The sequence below is a fragment of the Panthera tigris genome, chromosome D1, assembly GCF_018350195.1.
Source record: "Panthera tigris isolate Pti1 chromosome D1, P.tigris_Pti1_mat1.1, whole genome shotgun sequence".
Lineage (NCBI taxonomy): Eukaryota > Metazoa > Chordata > Mammalia > Carnivora > Felidae > Panthera > Panthera tigris.
In genome coordinates this window covers 26,395,260-26,420,587 of record NC_056669.1, presented here as the reverse complement: position 1 = coordinate 26,420,587, position 25,328 = coordinate 26,395,260, and the positions used below count along the sequence as shown (strand labels likewise).

The window sequence follows — 25,328 nt, the reverse complement described above, 5'->3', positions numbered from 1 at the left end:
GTGTATTAAAACACTGGGCATCAGATTGGCAAAAGCCAGAAATTGGATAATGCCAAATGATGTAGGCGTATTGGAAAAATAGGGACTCTCCTGCATTGCAGGAGGTGTGGTTACTGGTACAGTTTTATTTTCAGAGCACTTGTAAATATTTGGTTTAATTAAGCATTCCAGAGAAATTTCCACACAGGCTCACAGCAAGACAGGTACCTAAATGGTCATTGTAGTTGGAGACAACTGGACCAATGCAGGTGATACACAGTATTGGAATGTTGTGCAGCAGGAGAAGCAGCAATGAAATGTACACAATAACATGAATCTCTTGTAAAAACACTGCTGAGTAAAAATAGGAAGAAAGAACACCTTCATATAAACTTAAAGCACACACACCACCACCACTACCACCACCAATATGGGTGAAATATGGAACTAAGAAGAGACATACAAAACACTTCAAACCATGGTTAAGAGACACCTGAATGGCTCAGTCTTGGTTGAGTGTCCGACTCTTGGCTTTGGCTCAGGTCATGATCTCATGGTTCATGAGTTCGAGCCCCATGTCGGGCTCTGCGTTGTCAGCTCAGAGCCTGCTTGGGATTCTCTCTCTCCCTCTCTCTGTCTCTGCCCCTCCTGCATCTCTCTCTCTCAAAATAAGTAAATAAACCTGAAAAAAAAAAAACCAACAAACATAGTTAACAATGGAGGTGAAGGATGCGGAAATGAGGGAATGGAAATAGAGAATGAGGATAGAAATGTATACATAAATTCAAAAACCCAGGGGACGGGTCTTGTGCAGACCAATAAGGATTACTTGCTGAAAACTGGGTAAAAGGCTTCACTCAATCATCTTAATCTGGGATCCAAAGGTGGGGACAGGTGAAGGGAAAATCACTTACGAGAACATCTTCAGATTAGTGGTTATTTGGAGTGATATAGGGAAGAAAAATAATGGGAGGGATCTGTATTGGTTACATCAGGATAGTTTAATTTTTTAAAATAGATAATATATATTCCATAGCCTCTGTATTAGTTACAGGCAATAGAGTTTATGGTCAAAATCATGGGCTCTGGATGTAGATTATCTGAGCCCAAACCCAAATCTTCCAACTGTGTGACTTAGTACAAGCTTCTGGACCACTCTGTGCCTCAATTTCTTTATCTGTAAAATGGAACCAATAATAATATCTACCACATAGGACTGATATAATTACCTAAATTCATGTATTTCATAGAAGAGTATATACATGGCATGTACTGGGCTTGGCACACAGCAGTAGAATATAAATGTTTTCTATTACTAGAGAGATCTAAAGCAAAAAGGACAAATGGCAAAGAGAAGAAAGGTACAAACAACCGAATGTAGGAAGAATAGAAAGGAGTCAAGTGAAGCAGGATTTGAAATCTCGAAGATTAGAAAATTCTGTAGAAATAACCTGTGTCAGTTGGGCTTTTGTTCCTCTTTCTTTTTAGCAACTTTTTGGCTTATTAGCACCAAAAATTGGGGAAAGGAAATCTGCTAATTCTGTAATTTTGAGGCAGCATGTGCTGCTAACGGGTCTGATGAGGCAAAAGAGTGAAATCTTGGCTAAAATATAGTTAATAGGTGTTTTTTTGAATTGATTTTTTTTTTGATCAATGGATAGATTTTTCCCCCTTGTATATAGGTCATAGTTCCTGCTTATTTGCATACCTGGTAATGTTTGATTGGATGCCAGACATTGTACATTGTATGTTATCAGGTGCTGGGGTTTCAAAAATTCCTTTAGATTTTAATGGGCTTGGTTTAGAGTACAGTAAATTACTTGGAATGGGTTTGATTTTATTGAGGCTTGCTTTTAGGCTTTGATAGGATAGGTCAACCCAACTTTTCATAGAGGGCTAATTTGGCCCCCCGAGGCACTATGTTTCTGAGCACTGGGTCCAATGTTCCAGGTGTTAGGGAGTCTTCCAACCCTGGCGAGTGGGAGCACGATTTCTGGCCCCATGTGATCTGCGTTCTCCTTTCTGGTGTTCATTCCTCAGCCTTGGAGGTTTCCTTATACGTCCTCAGCCAAAGACTCGAGGGACTCCTCTGTAGATCTCCGGAGCTCTCTCTCTCTCCAGTTCCCTCTGTGATACTTTGCTAACAAATTTTCATCACCTCGCCCTGCTCGAGCTCTAAACCTGTCTCCTTAACTCAATGAGAATGCTAGACTCGGTTTTGGTGTTCCCTTTCCGTGTCCAGTCTGGAAACTCTCCAAGTGGTGAGCTGGGGCACTTTAGCGGTCATCTCACTGTTTTTCCTTCTCTCAGGGATCACTGACCTGTGCTGATGGAGTTCCAATGTCCAAAAACTTTTGTTTCATATATTTAAAACTTTTGTTTAAGGAGGAAGGGTAAATGCAGTCTCTGCTACTCCATTATGATTGAAAACAGAAGCTGAATGTTGGTTTTTAATAAAGTTTTCATCATGTTTAAGTAGTTTCTTTCTATTCCTATTTTGTTTAAGTTTATTCATTTATTTTGAGGGACAACATGAGTGGGGGAGGGACAGAAAGAGGGAGAGAGGGGGAATCCCAAGCAGGCTTTGCACTGTTAGTGCAGGGCCCGATGCAGGGCCTGAACTCACAAACTGGGAGATCATGACCCCAGCTGAAATCAAGAGTCAACCCAGCCACCCAGGCACTCCCCTCTCTTCCTATTTTTTTTTTAATGTTTATTAATTCATTTTTGAGAAAGAGAGATGGAGAGAGAGCATGAGCAGGGGAGTGACAGAGAGAGAGAGACAGAGAGAGAGAGAGAGAGAGAGAGAGAGAATCCCAAGAGGCTTGGCACTGTTAGCATAGAGCCCAACATGGGGCTTGATCTCACAAACTTCGAGATCATGACCTGAGCTGAAATCATGAGTTAGAAGCCTAACCGACTGAGACACACAGGCACCCCTCTATTCACATTTTAATTAAAGTTTTTATTAGACATGCTTTTAAATATTAGGAAAAAACTTTCTTTGTATTTATTCATAACATCATGTAGGGTTTCTTCTTTAGTGTACAAATGTAATGACTTATATTGATAGGATTCCCATTGTTGAACAACTTTTGCACTCCTGGAATAAACCCTTCTTGGTCATGTATTATTTTTATATTATCATTAATATTATTTTTTAATGCTTACTTAATTATTTGGGGGAGGGGAAAAGAGGGGGAGAGAGAGAATCCCAAACAGGCTCCACGCTGTCAGTGCAGAGCCTGATGTGGGGCTTGATCCCATAAATGGTAAGATCATGACCTGAGCCGAAATCGAGTTGGACGCTTAACTGACAGAGCCACCCAGGCACTACAGTATATTATTAAAAAACACTGCTAAATGAGCAATGTGATTGAAAGTCCTGGGATGACAGCCTCTCAGCCTAAGAGCAGACTGGATTGGTGACAACTAAAACATTGCATCACAAGAATGTATGTGTTCGGGCCTTGGGCATCAAAATAAAAAATTTCCCCCAATTAAGCTATTTAAAAATTCTGATGGGGTCACCTGTGTGGCTCAGTCAGTTAAGCGTCTGACTACTGATTTCGGCTCAGGTCGTGGTCTCATGATCATGAGATCAAGCTCTGCATCGGGCTCTGCACTGACAGCGTGGCACTTGCTTGAGATTCTCTCTCTCTCTCTCTCTCTCTCTCTCTGCCCACCCCCCCGACTTGAGTGAGCAGGCGCACAAGCTCTTTTTCTCTAAAAAATAAAAGAATAAAAATTCTGATGGGTTCTCTGTCATTTTCAGGGATTCCTTTTTACATTTGAAAGCTTTCTTCATGTTTTTCTTTTTATATGTTACATTGCTTGAATTTGTCCTACGGTGCACTGATGTTCTTTCCTTTTCTTCTTCTTTTTAGTATTTTTTCTCTGTATTTCATTGTGGATGGCTTACATTGCTATGTCATTAAGTTCACTGGTTTTTTCTTTATCATCATCTAATCTGTTGTCAATCCAATCTAGCAACTTTTCAACTCAGAATTGTATTTTTATTCTCAGAAATTCAATTTGGGTATTTTGGATCTTCCACGTTTCTACCAACATGCTCAGTGTCTCCTTTAACTTCTTGAACATTTAGGAAACAGTCATACACAACAGTTATAGGAAACTGTTTCAATGTTCTGGTCTACTTATTGTATAATCTGTGTTGTTTCTGGATTTGGCTTCATGTTTGCTTTTTCTCTTCTTTACGGATGGCATTTTTCTGTTTCTTTTGTTTTTTTGTTTTCTTTTCATGCCTGGTAATTTTTGATTGGATGCAAAACATTGTAAATTGTACCTCAGGTACTGTACCTAAAAGAGATTAGCAAGTGTCTCGGTGGCCACCAATTTGGCCGCAAGAGCTGGCATGACGCTCCTTCCTGTGGATGCAGAAAGGAAAGCAAGAGAAGTGGCCATCCTCTCCTGGAGCAGCTGCCTCCAGTCCGCACTCCAGCCTGAGGCACTTGCTCTCCCGTTACCGATTAGCTAAGGGTCTGTGCTCAGGCCAGAAGCAGTAATGGTGACTGGAAAAGAAGGGTCCCCTGGGAAAGTTAGTGGGTCCAGCTTCAGGACACAGTAAGTCTCAAGGGCAGATGAGGGGAGAGATTTTAGTATCAGTAAAGTGAATCATAAGAGACAGAGGAAAGCAGCTTGAGCAAAGACAGGAAGAACCAACTGACCAGAGGAGGGTAGGTGCTTGCAAAGAAGGTTGTTGATAGTGTCTAAAGGGATCCTTCTTGAACCACCCAGGAACTCTGATAACAAGAAGCAAGAATGAAAAGAAACTGCATCCCACTGTCTTTGCTGGGGTGAGCTCAAGACAGAAGCTATGCTATTATTTAAAAAAATTTTTTTTAATGTTTTATTTTGTTTTTTGAGAGACAGAGAGAGAGACAGAGCATGAGCAAGGGAGGGGCAGAGAGAGAGGGAGACACAGAATCTGAAGCAGGCTCCAGGCTCTGAGCTGTCAGCACAGAGCCCCATGCGGGGCTTGAACTCACCAGCCATGAACTCACCAGCCGTGAGATCATGACCTGAGCTGAAGTCAGAAGTCAGACGCTAAAGCAAATGAGCCACCCAGGCACCCCTATGCTATTATTTTTTAAATACTATTATTCTTGTCAACCATAGTCTTTGATATTAACCCTCTAAGATTAATGAACTTAGGGAATATCTGTTATGGAAGAAATAAAATTCTGAAACATTAATATGTATACACATGATATATGACTATGGTAATGTCTAACAACTAAGACTTGAGAACTATAGCTTGAAACTTCATGATGTTAGGTAACTTGCCACCTATGTCTGAAGGTTCTTTGGACACACAGGAAATCCCTTAGTGTTGCTTTAGTATGCACTTTTTGTTTTTTTTTACTGAGATCAAAGAAGTCTTAATGCATAATGCCTGAAGGTCACATGTGAGAGCAACATTAGTTTTGATGCTTGCATATGTGGCTTCAATATTCACATTTTCTATTTCTATTTCATTATTTGTCAGGTATATTCTGTGTGCCACTTAATGTCCGCTCCCCCCATAAGAATATCAACTCTTCAAGGGATCATGCTTTGTGGTTACCACATGTGGAGTGATTATGAAGTGGACAAACATTTTATAGGCCTTATGTTGCTTAACTTATACATCCCTCTGAGAAACTGAATTTCTTACTTTTATCTCCATTTTCAGGTTTAGGAAACTGAGGCATAACGAGGTAAAATAAGCTGCCCAAAGCCAGATGGCAATTAAAACGTGAACTCTAGAACTGTCTCACCCATCTCTGAATAGTACTCAAAACTGAGTATCTGACTAATGCTCGGTAGAATGTATAAAGCATGTAGTTGCCCCATTGTGAACACAAGATGGCGCTGCAGGCCCAGCCACGCTGCCTTGTTGGCGCAAGAAGAGGAGATTGGCTCTGTCTGGTTCACAGGTTGACCACTGCAGTTACTAGGACAGAACTTCCAGAATCATTGACCAAAACTGAAATTAGAAAGCGCAGATTCCTGAGGCGCCTGGGTGGCTCAGTTTGTTAAGTGTCTGACCCTAGGTTTCAGCTCAGGTCATGATCTTGCAGCTTTGTAGGTTCAAGCCCCACATAGGGCTCTGGCTGCCTGCTTGGGATTCTCTCTCTCCCTCTCTCTATGCCCCTCCCCCACTCAGGCTGTCTCTGTCTCTCTCAAAATAAATCAATTAACTTAAAAAAAAAAGAGGAAAAAAACTCGCAGATTCCTTTGGGACTTCATTTTCCTATTTTTAGAATGGGAAATCTGTCACTTATCTTCAAAGAGCAGAAATGACATAAAATTGTGCAGTAAGTATTTTGTATATATCAGTGAGGGGACCTGATGATATCAATAAAATTATTTTACTCATATGCAGTGTGAGGACCCAGGACAGAGAATGGTGACATGGAATCTTCTTTCCTTAAGGTAATACTGCCTCCTTACCTCCACCCAGGATTATAAATAACTCCTGGTGCAGACTTTTTTTAATGTTTATTTATCATTGGGGGGGGGAAGAGAGAAAAGGAGACAGGATCTGAAGCAGGTTCCATGCTCTGAGCACAGAGCCTGACATGGTGCTCGAATTTACGAACCACGAGGTCATGGCCTGAGCCAAAGTCAGTCCCTTAACTGACTGAGTCACCCAGGTGTCCTGGTCCAGATTTTTTTAAGGGCCTACATGTACATGTGGTACCTTCCCCATCTCTGCTTGTCTCTTTTTCCAGCGATTCACAGCTCTCTTCATCAAAAAGTTCTGCATATAAGAATGAAGAATAACTATATGATCTCACATAAACTTCCTGAAGATAGTTACTGGCCCCACCAATTGGCCTTATTTATCTGAGTGATTCTGTGACCTTTTCCCAAGGCTCTCTCCTACCATTTAAAATAAATCTGGTGCTGGGGCGCCTGGGTGGCTCGGTCGGTTAAGAGTCCAACTCTTGACTTTGGCTCAGGTCATGATCTCAGGGCTTGTGAATTCCAGCACGGCATCAGGCTCTGTGCTGATAGCATGCAGCCTATTGGTATTCTCTCTTTCCCTCTCTCTCTCTGCCCCTTCTCCACTCATGCTTGTGTGCTCTCTCAAAATAAATAAATAAACAAAAAATAAAATAAAATACATCTGGTGCTTCTCCCGACAATCTCTTTGAGATCTGTACATGCGTCACAATATTCTAGTTGTCCACTGCTCACGGCCAGCCTCGGTGTGCTACAATCATGCAATCCATTTCTTGCAATAATCAAGTCTATATCAAACTTGAGTTTGTTTCCTTTTCTTTCAAATATATTTCTCAGAACTGTAATCCCACTCCAAAATATATACCCAACAGAACTGTATGCATATGTTTACTAAAAGACATGTTCTAGAACGTTCACAATGTCTCTATTACTAATGTCTCCAAACTGGAAACTGCCCAAAGGCCCAAAGGTGGAATGGATGAATAAACTGCGGTATATTTCCTCATTGAAATACTGTACAACAATGAGAATGAATTAACTACAGCCACACTCAAGAAGAAAGAATCTCACAAACTTACATCAAGTGAAAGAAGCCAGTCACTAAAGTATACATACTCTATGATTTGAAATTAAAAAAAGGAACAAAACAGGAAAGTTAATCTACAATGTTAGAAGTTAGAAGTTGCCCTGGGGTTGGGGGTGGAGTAGTGACAGGAAGTGGGGCTGGGGGCTTCCGGGATTTTGTAGTATTCTGTTTTTTGATCTGGGTGCTGGTTTCACAGATGTGTCCTCTTGGTGAACATACATCAAGGTGTAAATTTAATGACTTATGTATGTTTCTATATGTATGTTTTGTAAAATGTACAAATGTCAAAAAGAAAACCACAGGCCCCAATGGGATCACTTAATGGTAAGGGCCTATGTCAGCAAAACAAGACTTAATACCTAATGTAACCTAAGTGCAGTTTCAGCCCTCCCTCCCCATGTAACCTTTAACCAGTCAACATGGAATTGCTTGGTCAGCACTAGAAATTTACTGATAGATTCCTTCCATTCCCTTTAGGAGGATGACCTTGCCTAAAACAATGGATTCTCTGCTAATAATTTCCTTTTTCTTACTCTCTATCTTTACAAACTTTTCCTTTTTTGCAGCCTGATGGGGCTCCTTTCAATTTGCTAGATGGGATGCTGCCGATTCATGAATCATTCAAAGGAGCCAATTGGATCTTTTAAATTACTCAGTTGAATTTTTGCTTAACACACAAAAAAATACAGAAATATATTGTCATATGTAACTGGACTCCATTCTGGGCTAGTTTGCAACTATACTTTGAAGGGAGCTAGGGCTTCGTATAGACCCTGCTGTATAAGAATCCAGGCCCTGGTTCTGGTCATCCCATGAGAGTAAGAAAGCAGATTTTAAAGGAAGCCATCTCCATGTCTTTACAGTTGTTGAGAAGGAAACCACAGGCCCAAAATGGTGTCACTTAGGCCAAGTCCGCAAACCAAGACTTCATGTCTAACCAGAGTGCAGTTGCAATACCCCTAGGAATGCAACCTTTAACCAGTCAACAAGAAATATCTTGGCCCACACTAGGAAATTTACTGATAGAGCACTTCCCCGCCCCTTAGGAAGGCGACCTTGCCTTCCGAAATGATGCATTCCTTGCTGATAAATTCCCTTCTTTTTTTTTTTTTTTTTTTTATGCCCTCTCTTTGCCTTTAAAAATCTTTCTTTTGTTTAGATCAGCGGAGCCTCCCTCTACTTCCTACACAGGATGCTGCCTGATTCTTACGTCATTTAATAAAACTAATTAAAAATTTTCCGTCGATTTTTTTTTTTTTTAACACAGTCCTTGTGTATTTAAAGGATGGGACCTGTATAGGAGCCTGTTTTCAGATTCATCCTTAATGCTCATCCATTCCCTGGTCCTCCTTTACAAAAAGTACGGGCTTGAGAATTCATCCCTCTCAGTGGTCGCTATGCTATTGTCTTCTCTGCATTGTTCTTGGTCTCTGCTGCACAGACCTTCCAAATAAGCATGCAATTGTCATCAGTTCGGAAGGCTGTTTGGGAACATTGGCTTAGCTTGGTGATGTTCAGGGATCCCGGAAGGGCCCAGCTGTCGGGAGGCCCAGGGATGTCAGGGAGCTGGGGGAGTGGGGGTGGAGAGGAAGTCCTGGAAGTCTCAGGGATTGGGCTGCAGGAGGTTCTGAGGGGCCCAGAGGTAATGTGCTCTCTGACAAGTGTTCAGTCTTGGTGTGGAAAATTGGGAAAGGAAGAGGAGAAAAGGCAGGGAGGAGTGGGTTGGAGGGAAGCAAGGGAGGTTACTGGAGGTGGAGGAAGGGAGGCAGAAGAGAAAAGTGGCCAGCAGAGGAAGGGGTGGGGAAGTGAGGACGTTTAGGGGCACTAATGGTGTTTTGACATATTGTGTAGAGAATGATTTCTACAGCCTGGAAGAACTTGGGGACAGCTGTTAGGAACCTTTCATGGGATGATAGAAAAGTGAGTGGGAGCAAGGGGGGCGTGATGATTAACAGGCAGCTTAATGTGGGGCTGGAAGACGGCCTGCCATCTTTAGTGACTTCATAGGTGGTCACAGTTACAGCTTCCAGTTCTGTGGATATGGCAAAAACAGATCTCAAAGGTGCTGTGATGGAGGAGGGAAGATGAGTTCTCAGGGGACAAAAAAGAAGTTCCCCTTTCTATTTAATTATTTCTGTTTCAGCTCACAGGCCTGTAGAAGCAGCACATCACAAGTTAAAAACTCCAGTATCACTGGCCCTTGCATCCCTCTGATCTCACAGGAGAGCCAGACCCTTCGAAGTCTGCACCAAGGGTCTGGGGTCCTGGGGTATTGTGATTTATAATAAGAAATATATATTTGGCCACTGTCCCCATTTCTGTCACAGGGCTCCTAAAACTCCTGGAATTTCCTGTGATGAAAGCAATAAGGGTGTATTTTGTTATGTTAATGAGGTGACTTTTGGAAAGCCCTAAATGGCCTAAGAATGGGGGGCTGGTTGCTGTGGAGATCAACCCAGCAACTAGAGGGTTGGGACTTTCAGTTCCTGCCCGCCCCTCCCCCCCAACCCCAAAGGGAGAGGGGCTGGAGCTTGAGCTCAATCACCAATGGCCAATGATTTAATCAATCATGCCTATGTAATGAAGCTTCTATAAAAATCCAAAAGGATGAGGTTCAGAGAGCTTCTGGGTGCTGGAGAGGGTCTGGAGGGTCTGAGCCCCTTCCCATACACCTGGGCTTTGCTTCTCTTCCACCCCCCTTTTCCTGAATTATATCCTTTTATAATAAACTGATAATCTAGCAACTAAGATGTTTTTCTGAGTCTGTGAGCTGCTCTAGCAAGTTAAGTGAACCCAAGGAGGGGGTGGTGGGCATCTCTGATTTACAGACAGTCATTTGGAAGCATAGGTAACTCCCTGGATTTATGATTGGCATCTGAAGTGAGGGGGCTGGGGGGGGGGGGGAGTCTTGTAGGCCTGAACCCTTAACCTGTAGGATGGGATGTTATCTCTGAATAGACGTTGTTTCTGTGTGGATGTTATCTTGGGGTAGACAGTGTTAGAATTGACTGAAACTGTAAGACACCTGGCTGGTGTCTAGGAATTGCTTGGTGTGGTATGGCAACCCCTGCCCCTCACATTGGAATTGGGTACAGATTCCACATTGGATATGGTGAGCAGAAGCTTAGGTCCTACAGGAGCATTTCATGTGTTCGTGTAGCTCATGTACACATTAGCTCACACAGGACAGCAGCTGTATCTCCTGGGCTAGAAGCACCCCTGCACATTGCATATGAGTTTTGTAGATCTGCTCTACCATTGCTGTGCTGGGTACCTCTCTCTACTTGGAGTTACAGTTTAAGAGAGGGACCTCCAAGAAGGGATGCTTATGTCCCAGAATTCTGAAGACTTTATGTGAACTTTCTCCTTTTATGCTCAGAATGCTCTAAGGCCTCTGGGTAAGTGCCTGTTTCTTCCTTGTCATAATGAGTTCTAGCCCAGAAAAGTTCTTAGCACTCCCATCCCCCACACCTTACAAAGACTTCCATTGGGCATCTCGCAAATGCACCAGACTTACCTGGATCCCAATGATGGACCCAACCTTAGTTTAAGCTCAGATTCCTGCCTTATCTAAAGGCCTGGCTTTTATTGAGGAACAGGCTGAGTTTATCTTTGGACTTTGTTCTTCCACTTATCTCCGGTTCCACTGTCTGGGGCCTGTTCTTTCTAATCTAGTGTTCGAATCACCACTCCTTACCTCTTCACCAAAACTCTTGTTCTCTGTTACTTTCTCTCAGAATCTTCATGCTTTCAAAAAGGCTAGGGACATTACTGGTCTCGTAAACTATCTAACCTAATCAGAAAATCTAAAGGAGATACTACCCTCCTGCCCTGGGCTCTCCATCCCAGGCAAGATCAAAGGGTCCCTGTTTATAGCTGACACAATTGTGTATGTAGAAAATCCTAAGGGGTCTGTAAAAATCTTCCTAGAACTAGTAAGTGAATTTAACAAGATTCCAGGATATAAAGTCAATATACAAATATCAATTACATTTCTATATACCAGTGTATTAGGGTTCCCCAGGGGAAGAACCAAAGGGATGTGTGTGTGTGTGTGTGTGTGTGTGTGTGAGGAGAGAATATACAGAGTGTGTGCCTGTGTGTGTGTGTGCATATATCTATGCACTATTCTCTCTATTCTCTCTCTGAATATATATATAAGAGGAAGAGCAAGAAAGAGATTCATCTTAAAGTGTTAGATCACACAGCTATGGGGGCTGGCAAGTCTGAATCTGTAGGGCAGGCCAGTAAGCTGGAGACCCAGGGAAGAACGTGCTGTTCCAGCTTGAGGCTGAAGGCTCTCTAGAAGCAGAATTCCTTTTTCTGTGGGGGACCTAAGTCTTTTCTCTAATTGCATGAAACCCCACTCACATTATAAAGATTTTACTCAAGCTCTAGGGATTTAAATGTCAATCACATCCAAAAAAATACCTCACAGCAACATGGAGACTGGTGTTTTACCCAAAGCTGGGTACCATGACCTAGCCAATTCAGCATAAAACGAACTATCACCACCAGAAATAATGATTAGAAAATAAAATTAAAAAACAATACCACTTAAAAGCTCCACAAAATGAAATACTTAGATAAAAATCTCACTGATTTTGGTTGGCCAAAGAACTCAAAGACCTAAATAAATAAAGAGACACACTGTGTTCATGAAAGGGAAGATGTAACATACAAACGTTGGCAATTCTGCCAAAATTGACCTATAGATTGAACACAGTTCCAGTTAAAATCTCACCAGGACATTTTGTTGATGTAGGCTTTAAAATTTATGTAGAGAGGCAAAGGATTAGAATAGCTAAAATGGTTTTGAAACGTACGAATAACGTTGTAGGAATCCCACCACCCACTTTTACGACACACCATGAAGCTTCTGGCATCAAGACAGTGTGGAATCGCAGGTTACACACTGATCAGCAGAGCAGAATAGAGTCCTGACATAGATCCAGCCAAACAGGGCCCGCTGATTTTTTTTTTTTAAGTTATTTATTTTTGAGAAAGAGACAGAGTTCTAGTGGGGTAGGGGCAGAGAAAGAGAGAGACACAGAATCCGAAGCAGGCTCCAGGCTCTGAGCTGTCCGCACAGAGCCCGACGTGGGGCTCAAACTCATGAACCACCGAGATCATGACCTGAGCCGAAGTCGGACGCTTAACCGACTTGAGCCACCCAGGTGCCCCAGGACCAGCTGATTTTTGACAAAGGTACAAAAACAAACAGTTCAGGAGGGAAAGTGTCCTCTTTTTAATAAATGATGTTAGAACAACTGGACATCCATATGCAGAATAAAATAATATATAGAAAAGAACACTGACCTCAGAGCTCCTACAAAAACGAACTCAATGTAGATAATAGGTCTAAATATAGAATGGAAAACTAAAACTTTCAGAAGAAAACAGGGGTTTTCTCAAACCCTCGTGACCTGAGGTTGGGAAGCTATTTCTTAGGTGGGATACCAAAAGCATGGTTCATTAAAAAAAAATTGATAAATTGTTCTTCATCAGGATTAAAAACCTCCATGAAATATGCTTTTAATAAAGTGAAAACACTAGATACAGCCTGTGAGAAAATATTCGCAAACCACACATGGTCATAGGACTTGTCCACAGGATATGTGAATACAGATAAGCACACACAAAAGAGTTAACATCATTAGGTATTAGGGAATTGTCAAGTAAAACCACGAAAGCATTAAGGTACTGCTAAGCCATAAGATGCCACTATGCACCGAAGATAGTTAAAAGTTACTGGTGATCCTAAGCACTGCTGAGAATACGGAGCAACTTCAATTTCAGACATTTCTGCAGGGGAATGAAAGGTGGTACAGCCATTCTGGAAGGTACTTTGACAGTTTCTTATAAAGTCCACATACAGTTGCCATAGAACCTACTCCTTAGAGAAATGAAAGCTTACGTTCACATAAAAACCTGTATAGGAATGGGTTACCGATGCTCTACTTGTAATTGCCCAATCTGGAAACATCCCAGTGTCCGTCAGTGGGTAAGTGGATAAGCAAATTGTGGTACATCCATACAATGGACTACTACTCAACAATAAAAAGCAATGAACAATTTTTTTTAATGTTTATTCATTTTTGAGAGAGAGAGCGCAAGTGGGGGAGGGCCAGAGAGAGAGAGAGGGAAACAGAATTCAAAGCAGGCTCTAGGCTTGGAGCTGTCAGCACAGAGCCTGATGTGAGGCTCGAACCCACAAAATGTGAGACCATGATCTGAGCTGAAGTCAGGCGGTTAACTGACTGAGCCACCCAGGTGCCCCAGGAATCAACTATTTATACATGCAACAATCAATGACACTTCAAGGTACGCTGAGTGGAAGAAGTTGTATCAACGAACAGTTCACAGATTGTATTTCTCATTCGTACGTCACTTTTTAAATTTTTAAAAAATGTTTTTATTTATTTTTGAGAGAGAGACAGAGCACAAGAGAGGGAAACACAGAATCCGAAGCAGGCTCCCGGCTCCAAGCTGTCAGCACAGAGCCCGACGCGGGGATAAAACCCACAATCATGACCTGAGCAGAAATCAGACGCTTGACCAACTGAGCCACCCAGGCGCCCCTCATATGTCATTTTTATATGAAAATTTTGAAAAGACAAATATTGATGGATCATAGATCAGTGGTTTCCAGGGTTTAGGAGTTGGGGAGGCTGTGATTATAAAGGGAGAGTATGAGGGAATTTTGTGGAGTGATGGCGCTACTTTGTACCCTGGTGTGGTGGTTGCATGGATCGAAACGTGTGTTAAAGTTATGTAATTGTATACAAGGGAATCTCCTTGTGTGATTTAAAAAATAAAATTAATAAAATTGTAGAGGATGGACAGTGGATTCTAATTCCTCCTCACTAAGGTGAGGCTGGTGATCTATAATCTTTGCAGCTACTATTAAAACGTCAACTTGACTTTGTGCCTCTTCTCCAAGGTCCGTGTATTTTGACTTGGATTCTTTCTTTGGATCCATTATGACTGAACAAAAAGACTTCCTTTTTTAAAAAACTTTTTAGTGCATTTGCTTCTTTTGAGAGAGAGAGAGCAGGGGAGGGGCAGAGAGAGGGAGAGAGAGAATCCCAAGTGGGATGCGGGGCTTGAATTCACTAACTGTAAGATCATGACCTGAGCTGAAATCAAGAGTCAGATGCTTAACCAACTGAGCCACCCAGGTGCCCCTGAACAAAAAGACTTCCCAAGTTTTCCTTGTCAACTCCAGGAAGCTGCTAACAATCTTCTTCTCTCAGCTGAGTGCTCAGTATGGGCCTATAGCTGTGTTCTCCTGCACACTTTGATAATGGAGATTTTCCTCTCATTTATTGAGGTATCATTCTTCGATGGTGTAATACATAGGTATTAATCATATAGTTTGATGAGTTTTGACAAAACTGCACAGTGGTGTGTTCGTAAATGTTTAATGACTGGCTCTCTGGTGGAATAGAAAGCCCCTGCATTGTAGTATTCGAATTGGTGTGGTATGAATACTTTTACCATGGTGAATTCCAAGCTACCGATGTCAACCAGCTTGCCAACTTCCTGAAAATTTAACAATCAGCACTCTTGATGGCTACTGTGGGTGCCAGCACAGCACTGCCTATACATACCTGTGTAACCATCACTGAAATCAAGACCTAGGACATTTCCACCACCCCACAATTTCCCTAGTGTCTCCTTGTAGTCCCTCCCCAGCCCCAACCTGTGCAAACTACTATTCTGATTTCTACCAGCACAGATGAGATGTTTGTATTCTAGAACTTCATAAAATTACAGTATTTATTTATTTATTTATTTATTTATTTATTATTTTGGTCTGGCCTTTTCTCCCCCTGATATTTAAGATTTACCCCGATTGTCGTGTTTATCCAGTTGTCTGTCCCTTCTATCGTGCTGTGGTATTACAGTGTATGGATAGACTACAATCTATCCTCTTGATAATGGGCACTTGGGTTCTTTCCCGTGTTGGGTTTTTCTGAGTAATCTTGAAAGGCTATGAAAGCAGGAGGTTCTCCTAATCTTGGCAAAGACTTTTTCTGGTGGAAAGAAGGGATGCTCTTGAAGCTTTATATTTTACTGGTGATAATAAAAGACCATCTCTGAAAGTGTTTAGTACATGGCAGGCATTATCAATAAACGTTAGAGTCTCAATTTGGTAGAATTCTGTTTCCAGGCCCTGTGACCAGAAACAGATTGCCAAGGCACCTGGGTGCCTTAGTCAGTTAAGTGTCCAACTCTTGAATTTGGTCAGGTCATGATCTCATGGTTCATGGGATCAAGCCCTGCACAGGGCTCTGTGGTGACAGCACAGAACCTGCTTGGGATTCTCTTTCTCCCTCTCTCTCTGCCCCTACCCTGTTCGTGCTCACTTGCTCTCTCTCTCTCTCTCTCCTTCAAAATAAATAAACTTAAAAAAGAAATACATTGTCTTTTGGAGAAGGGCCAGAATTAACCACTCTAGAGAAAAGAAAATCTAGACTATTTAAAAAAGTTTCAGAGATTCTATTTTTTCATTTGGTACATCCATTTCAGGAATATTTCACAATCTTAACAATGAGGAAAAAAAATTTCTATGTTAAATATTTTCTGTTATACTTTTGAAGCCTATTTATCATAAATAGTATCTGGTTTACTTTATACACATTTCATTTTTAATTTATGTACATTATCTCATTTAACTTTTGCTGTAACACACTGCAAGGACCCTCTCCTTTAAAGATATGGAACGCTAAAGCTCAGAGAGAGTTAAGTAACTTTCCCAAGTTCACAGAGCTAATGGAAATTTGATCTCAGTTGTCTGACTCCAAAATTTATGCTTTTTTTCACTGCAACATGCTTGCTGCCCTGTGTTCCACAACTCAGTATTGATAGGCAGCACCTATTATTGAAATAATGGCTGCCTATTTTGCTTTGATTCCGACTATTCTAGTAAGCACACCATCTTGTATTTTCACTTGCTTTTTCCATTTCACCAGTACACTTCCAATAAGCCCAATACTGCTTAATTTAAGTAAGCAAATTACCTACAGGAAAGTTTGAGTTGACAAATCAGCATGTTACAGAATGTTCAGTAGGTGGCGCTGTTTCCCTGACATTGCAATGACATCCACACGCCTTACGTCACTAGGGGGTGTTGTCCTGCTCCTGGAGAAGTGTTACTGCTAGGAGAGCTCCCTCTGACTCTTGATTCCCCAGAGCTGACACCAGAGCCACCGAATCAATCTCAGCATATTCTTTTCCTTCAGTGGGGGACCTCGAAGTCCTATTTCTCCGTGTGCCCATTCAGCTAGAGTTCTTATGTTAATAGTCTTCTGGACCAAGTTTAATCCAGAGACAGGTTCATGTTCAGCTCTCCTAGAAAAGTACAGGACTGAGCAGAGCTTGCCCACTCAAGTACTAGGCAGAAGTCTATCTCCTCTCTCTTTTCCTCTTACCTTCCAAGGTATATCTCGGGTCCTACACATCCCAGGACCAAGACCATTTCACGCAGTATTCTCTCCGGGCTTCTTAGGCTCTTATCACTCTGAGAGGTGAGAAGTCACCAGGGTTTTGAAAAAGTCAAGGCATGAAAAAGTCGTCTGAAGAAGCCAAATGTAATGATCAATAAAGGTGTTCCAGGTCCACCCTGGCATTTGTCTGTCAGGAGAAGCCTGTCATTGAGACACAAAACTAGATCCTGTTAATATGCTATCACTTAACACAAATATGAATTTCTTTGGCAAATTCTTCTCAAGGGCAAAAGGAGTGCGCCTCCTTATCCCTGTTCTTGCCAAGTTAGCACCCTGGGGGTTTCATCAGAGACAGGTAGGAACAGGAGACAGGGAGGCTGGGTGACCTCCATCAGAGGTGAATGCTGCAAACCTGGGTTATCCCTTCCAGAACCATCTTCTCCAACTGGCCCTGGGCAGAGAATAGAAGGCTGCAGGCTTCCCAGCATCTTACCTCCTTACTTTATTCTAGCCATGAGGCCAACAATTTCATGGAGTCCAAAAGCCCTTTTATTTACTGCCACAGGTTTTTGGCGTCCAGAACTTCCTCTCAAGCAGGGGCAGGAGGAAAGAGGGAAAACCCAATGCTGGAAATGAAAGGATGTGAATCTGTTAAGGATAGAGACAATCTGAATGTCAGAGAAGGAGTGGGTGAAATTTTGGATGGAAAGGACCATGAGAAAATGATATCTTATCTGAACTTTTGCCCCATTCACAGAGGTGATGTAGGAGGGGCAAGAGGGAAGGAATGTAACATCCACTGAACTCACTTCTTAGACGTTTGACTGCAGTACCCCATGCCCTGTGTGAGTCCCAGGGCCAGCCCAGGATGTTGGTAATGGAGCAGAAAGACCTGAATTTGAATCCCTCACCTGCCATTTATGTGTAGTTTGAGTACAGACTGAGGCTACTTTTCTCCTTTGTGGAATATGGATAGTAATTCTCCCTGTAAGTTTGCTATGAATATTAAATAAGATTGTTTATATATATATATAAAATATAAAATATATATTATATATATATATACACACACATACATAAAATATATATTTACCTTGTTCTGTGAGTGTTCCACATGACAAGCAAACATTTCTAATAAATTATAACTTGATAAACGAGCGATGTCTTGCAACACAAGTAGTACACGACACCAAACGTCACATGATCACAACTGAGACAATGCTTCAAGTGGGGGAGGGGCAGAGAGAGAGGGAGACGCAGAACCCAAAGCAGGCTGCAAGCTCTGAGCTGTCAGCACTGAGCCTGAAAGGGGGCTGGAACTCGTGAGCTGTGAGATCATGACCTGAGCCAAAATCGATGCTTAACCGCTTGAGCCACCCAGGCACCCCAATGGTTCTTGCAATTTGCTTTGATATACAAGTGCTTTGGATTACAGGCATCTTTCTGGAATGAATTACGATCACAAGCCAAGGTTTTACTACATATATATATATATATATATATATATATATATATAAAAGCCATTAGTACAGGACCTGAGAGCTGACACACAAGAAATAGTGGTGACCGTTCTATTTTACTCCCTTAGGTTTAGTACCTTTGTTCCACCTTATAGAACTAATTCAGAGACAACACACATCATACTACCCAAAAGCAATCACATGAAAAAAATCACCATAATTTTGGCCAGTTAATATTTATGATATAACAAGTATTGGGCTGAGCACCGTGGACAGAAAGGAAGAAAGAGCACCCTTGAACTTTAGGCAAAGTCAGGTGTGTGAAGCAGCCGGCACTGCAATAGGAGCCTAGTTGGCACTTCACCATGAAGGGTTCAGGTGCCTGGCTCTATTGCCCTCGTGGCCTTCACCCAGGGCCAGTCTCCTGAGGGCCTGGGTTCCACCAGGGCCAGCCATTCCCTTCATGACAGTGGAAGGCTTGTTTCCTTCCTTGAAGACTTCCAGACAATTTTGACCAAAGAAAGGACTTTGAGTCAAGTTCTTGGAGTCAAGCACTTCAGTAGGAAGTGCTTACAGAAGCCAAATTTCAGTGTATGATCTGACTCCTGCTCTGACTCCTGCTCACCTCTCCAATATATTAATTTTCACATCTGCTGTGCAGCTCACAGTGCCCTGAACCTATGCTTAGTATGAGTACCTACGTACTCTTCAGGATTTCCAAAAGCACTCTTTGTTCCATAATGCACTTCCTTAGCCCCTTGGTAGATCTAACTATTCCCCCGCCATGGATTCCCTTTATGGATGTCCATCCCAGTCATTGCACATGACTATTTACTTAACCGTTCTGAGTCTTCTAGGCTCTCACACCTTCACATCTTCAGTGCGCTGCCCAAGGAAGAGCCCAGAACATGGTGGACATTCAGTACCAGCTTACTGAGTGGATGAATGAAGGAAAAATGGTATACTCCACTTTAGAAAGAACTTATGTAAGGTAGAAATTTCTGGGAGCACCTGGGTGGCTCAGTTGGTTAAGCGTTCAACTTGATTTCAGCTCAGGTCATGATTTCACAATTGTGAGATCAAGCCCTGGGTCAGGCTCCATACTGGGAACAGAGCCTGCTTAGTTCTGTCTCTCCCTCTTCCCCTCCCCCTCCTCCACTAGCTCTCACTCCCTCTTTCTCTCAAAAAAAATTTTTTCCCCATAAAAACCAAACTAAGCCAGTGTCTCTTTCAACCACACTAGTATTTTATGACTTGGACAATTGATCTGATGCTTTAGTCATTGTTTCTCTATAGACCCTAGAATGTATTTACATTTTTAAATAATTACCAGAGCAAGATGTTTACTTTTTACTTCATATATTAAGTCCTTCAAATAGTTGCTACCTTCAGAGGAAAGACTCTCCCCCCACCTCATGGAAAGCATCTTCTCAGGTGACATGTGGCAAGGTCCTTTCCTGTGAGGTGGTACATGGCTGCCATGTCCCTTGGGCTGGACTGAGGTTGGGAGTGTCTCTCATGGTTTTTGGAATGGCCAACTGGGATTGGGCTTTAGAGGTGGGGCTCAGGGATGTCAAATAATCTTATTACTTAGCATCAGAGGGTTTGAAAAAGTCTGTGGCAAGGGGCAGGAGGTGGGGTGAGGGACTTTTTTTTTTTTAAGTTTATTTTTATTTATTTTGAGAGAGAGAGAGAGAGAGGGAGAGAGAGAGAGAGAGAGAGAGAGAGAGAGAGAGAGAAAGGCAGAGAGAGAGGGAGAGAATCCCAAGCAGGCTCCACGATGTCAGCATGCAGAACCTGACACAGGGCTCGAACTCACGAACTGTGAGATCATGACCTGAGCCGAAATCAAAAGTTGGAAAAACCGACTGAGTCACCCAGGCGCCCTGGAGTGAGGCATTGTTTCAATTTTGGGGTTGCTTTTCTAGGGCAATGAGAGTTCATTTGCCAGTTTGGGTTTGGTGCAGCCCAGTGGGGGGTTATCCCCAACAGGTGACTCCACTGACAAATTCCTCCCAAGATACTGTCCATTGACAAATTCCTCCCTCCCTGCTTCCTCCAATCAATGCAGAAGCAGGAAGGATCGGGGGGGGGGGGGGTGAGGGGAAGGGGGAAGGCTATGGTTGGTGTAGCATAGGGAAAAGTTGACTTGTCAGGGGCTGAGCCCAGAGCTGAGACACTGGAAAAAAGCTCATTGCGTTTTTGCTGCCAGTCATTGCAGATTGAGCTGGGGGGGAAGATTCTGGGGTCTAGTTTCCTTTTTCTGGGAAGCATTATACTTCTTCCATTTCTCTTACATCATCTACCTCTCACGCGTCCACAGGGGATAGCTCTCCTTCTGCAGCATTAGGGTGTGTATAGAGCCTGGGTTCTGGAACTAGACTCCCTAGATTCAAAATGTGGCTTTGCTTCTTTGTAGCTATGTGACCCCGGGGCAATTCACTTAACTTCTCTGCAACTAAATCATCTCTTCTATAATGCAGGGTTCACTTCAAAAAGTGGTGGTGAAAATTAAGTAGATTGATACACATTAAATGCTTGCAACAGTACTGGCACATAATTGGTACTCAGCAAACATTAGCTATTATTACTACCTTCCTCTTTTCCCAACCTCTCTCTTTGATGTGGTCTCTCTGTTCAGAAGGTACTCATTGATGTTCGTGTGGAAAATACCATGGTGGGCGCTGGGGGAGAGACTGAGATTACATGTGGTCTCTGCACTCAAGGGCTTATGATATGGAGAGGTGGAGACAGAAGCAAAATACTAAAAGTGAAGAATAAGTTTGTGCTAAAATATGTGCTGCTGATATATGTATTAGGAATTCAAAAAAGGGGAGAGTAGTGTGGGTTGAAGAAGGGCTTCGTGAAAGAAACAGAACTTGATTTGGGTCTAAAAGACGGAAGAGTATGGAGACTTAATTTGCTGACTTGCTGCCATTTACAGCTCTCTGAATTGTTCTTGCTTTTATGGCAGTATGGCAAAAACAACTTTTACCGCTTAGCTCAGGAACATCCCCATGATGGCAGTTTACCAGGGAGCTTACACAAAGGCTTAGCCACTGCTGCCTTTTTTTTTTTTTTTTAAAGTTTTTACGTATTCATTTATTTAAGTAATTTCTACACTCAACATGGTGCTTGAACTCAGGACTCCGAGAATAAGAGTCACGCTCCTTGGACTGAGCCAGCCAGGCACCCTGCCACTGCTGTCTTCATAACTGGAAAAAAATGCAAAAAGTTTAGGGGCTCTCCCATTCCACTGAATATGGCCTGAGAGCAAATGGTCCCACTCTGGGGTTCAGCATCCCCCCCCCCAGGTCCCCCACACAACCACACCACAGATGACTGACTTCTAGGTTGGTAAATTCCACGCCACTTGCGTTGCCCTTGTTCCCCTCCACAAGTCTGCAAAGCATTAGGCATTGTATTAAAAGAAAAATACCTGCCATTGTGCATCCAGACCGGAAAAAGAGGATTGTCTTCCCAGAGGACACTCAGTTATTGTTCACTGAGAATTTTCATCTCTTTCTGTCTCTTTCTTTAGCTTTTGGGTAGGCTCAAGTGAAGCTGAGTCAATTTTGGTGACTTTGGTAGTTGAGGGTCAGCGGGTAAGAGTTGCTGACCAAGTGCCCTAGCCCAATGGTAGACCCCAAACTCTGGACACATGAGAATCACATGAAGAGCCTGTTGAAGTTACACATGATGGGACTTTATGGCCAGTGATTCCGAGTCAGTAGGCCTTAAGTGATGCTCACGAGTTTGCATCTTTAACAAGCAAACCAGGTAATTCTGCTGAGGGTGGATCATGGACCACACTCAGTGAAAAACATTTAGAGACCACAGCTAATGGGGACTTTGGCAAAGGATGCAAAGGAAAATAGCCAGAGGCGGAGCTGAAGGCAGAGGGAGTGATTTTGAATGGTTCATAAACTGAATTGAATAGGACATTAGTTAAGGAAAACTGTCAGATCACAGACTCAAGAAGACCCAATGCAGGGATTTCCAGCTGTATTTCAAGGAGTACTCCAGTCCTCTGGAATCACCATCATGGGGATGCGGAAGTTGAGGATGCTACGGGAATGGTGGTTTGCGACCAACCCTACTTCACCCAGAACACCGTCACTCTGATCTACTTTTATCTATGTGGCTTTCACGTAAGATATCATTTGAAAAGTGGGAACTGCTGAAAGAGGTTGAAAATTCACTGACCTAGAGACAAAATTTCAGTCCCCGGAAATAACCATACTCTCCTTGAGTAGCTTTTGGAGCAATATTCCATCAGGTCTTGATTGCTCTCTTTGCAAAGGAGGACAACGTTGGGCAGGATGCTTCTGTATTACCTGCTTCATTTCTCCCCTTAAGCCGCTTGTTCTATAATTTTTGTGTATTCCAGATCCATTGGAGGATCATCTGAAAGCTTTGGAACTTTCCTTAGAAAAATGTGCACATATGCACATACCTATAAACTTTAGCATTTATTTTCAGTGGGTCTCTTGGGCTTCATGAAGCCCATCCATGAGCTTGGTGATCATCCCCCATTCTAAACTTTATTTTATTTTATTTTATTTTTAGCAGAAGTTCCAGTGTTGTTTTTTTTTTTTTCCAAGTCTTCTCAAGTAGACTGTAAGTCTCCTGAGACTGAGTGTAGAAATTGCGTATTCTCCAGAGAGGTGGTCTCTAAAGTGGAAGGGCAAGATGATCCATTGCAGTATAAGAAGAAAATATTAGAACTTCTACTTATATTTAATCATACCCAATTTTCTATAGCAACTTCTACTTTTCTGTGTGTTCTGTAAAGCTCATTATATTACTAGGTTATGTTATTTAAATAAACATGGCTCTATTGGGGTTGCCTGTTAAAAACTTACTATAAGGATACCTGATTTTAAAAGTTTGGAGTACCCTACCTTACAGAATTTTCATGGTTTTTTGATGCATTCTGTTGGGCAGTGAAGACTCACAAAAAAATTGTGTAATTGCTGTTCTCTGGGAACTTACAGTTTACTCTTATACAAGTAAGTGTCCATTGTGGATGGGGGATCTGACTGTGCATGGTTCACTTGACTCCAAGTCAGTAACTATATGATTAGATCACTGTTTGGAGAAGAGTCCCTTGATGAGTACTTAGAAAGTACCTGTTCATTTATAGAGGTTCCTCAAGAAACTAAAAATAGAACTACACTATGACCCAGCAATTGCACTATTAGGTATTTACCCAAAGGATACAAAAATACATATTCAAAGGAGTACATGAACCCTGATGTTTATAGCAGCATTATCAACAATAGCCAAGATATGGAGACAGACAATGGCCCAAGTGTCCATTGTCTGATGAATGTATACAGAAGATGTGGCATATCTATATCTATATCTATATCTATATCTATATCTATATCTATATCTATATCTCTATCTATCTATCTATCTATATGATGGAATACTACTCAGCCATCAAAAGGATGAAATCTTGCCATTTTCAAGGACATGGATGGAGCTAGAGTGTATTATGCTAAGTGAAATAAGTCAATCAGAGAAAGACAAATACCATATGGTTTCACTCATATGCGAATTTAAAAAACAAAACAGATGACTATATGGGAAGGGTTGGGGGGGAGAAGAGAGGGAAACAAACCACAAGAGACTCTTAAAGATAGAGAACAAACTATAGGTTGATGGAGGGAGGTGGGTGGGGGATGGGCTAGATGGGTGATGGGGATTAAGAAGGGCACTTGCTGTGATGAGCACTGGGTGTTGTATGTTACGTGATGAACCACTGAATTCTACTCCTGAAACCAATATTGCATTGTATGTTAACTAAAATTTAATCTAAAAAAGAGGAAAACCAAGAAAGTATCCGTTCATACCCTTTGTGTATGTATGTGTGTATATGTATAAATATAAATGTAAATATAGATATAAATTTATATGCAATTCCTGGTCATGGCTTCTAGGAGAGATACCCCAGAGGGATGCCTAAGTTGATATGGAATGTGAAAGAGCTTGTCACATTTTACAACCATTTTAGGTAGAGAGGCACTATCAGTAATCGTTCTAGAATTTTTATATGTGAAGAGCTCAGGAATGGCAATCTTTTTGGAAGTACAAAGCTCGGGGTCTTATGTAGCAATTCCATTCCTGTTACTCAGGTTTGGTCTTAGGCAGATGGTGGACACTATGGGGTGAAGATGAACATTCCATAGTTCTTAGTGCTGCCTCGGGATCTTACGGGAAACCAAAACAGAGTTTTGAGGAAAAGGTAGCAAATTGGAGAGACCGGGGCAGAGGAGTCAGGACGAGGACTCAGCTGAAAAGAGAGCATACCAGCCCTTCTGAGGACTTCGCAGTGGGGGGAATCAAACCCCCAAAGAGAGTATTTCTCATCGCAACTGCCAGACTGGACCCATCTCTCAACAGCTGTCAACCATTTATTAGTGGGACTCAACCGAAGCCAAGGGAAGGGGGAGGGAGAGCAGACAAAAGGAGAGAATAAAGTTGTGTTAATTACCAGTCCATTTCCATGATGCAGAGGTGACCCGGTCTGTCATCTCCTTCCCCGTGGCCGGTGTTTTGTCGGGTCTGACATTTGCAGCGAGTGCTCCCAGCCGGGCATCTGTTGCCCCCATCGCCATGGCGACAGCAGCTGCAGCAACGTGTCCTCTGAGAATGTGCTGCCCGAGGTTTCAGGAACCATTTTGGAAGCATTTGTCCCGACAGTGTCTGCTAATCTCCCTTTCATTTGTAATTATTTTATCGCCTTGATTCTCTGCTTTGGCATTGTTCCCAAAGCTAACTCTGCTCCCCGACACTGGGGTCCGTGGGGAGGTGTCAGCCGCCTCGGCCCCGTCTGGGTGGAGATGAAAAGGAAGTGGAAGGAAAGACTTG

General features: G+C 42.3%; 1 protein-coding gene across 1 annotated transcript in view; it reads right to left on the bottom strand.

The window, feature by feature from the left end:
- The window catches only part of TMEM45B (transmembrane protein 45B), an 82,978-nt gene extending 57,940 nt beyond the window's left edge, over nucleotides 1-25,038 (bottom strand). Inside the window, exon 1 of the mRNA XM_042957520.1 lies at nucleotides 24,952-25,038. Coding sequence (XP_042813454.1) covers nucleotides 24,952-24,965 — 14 coding nt within the window. The 5' untranslated portion in view covers nucleotides 24,966-25,038. The remainder of the gene's footprint in view (nucleotides 1-24,951) is intronic.
- Between the last annotated feature and the right edge of the window lie 290 nt (nucleotides 25,039-25,328).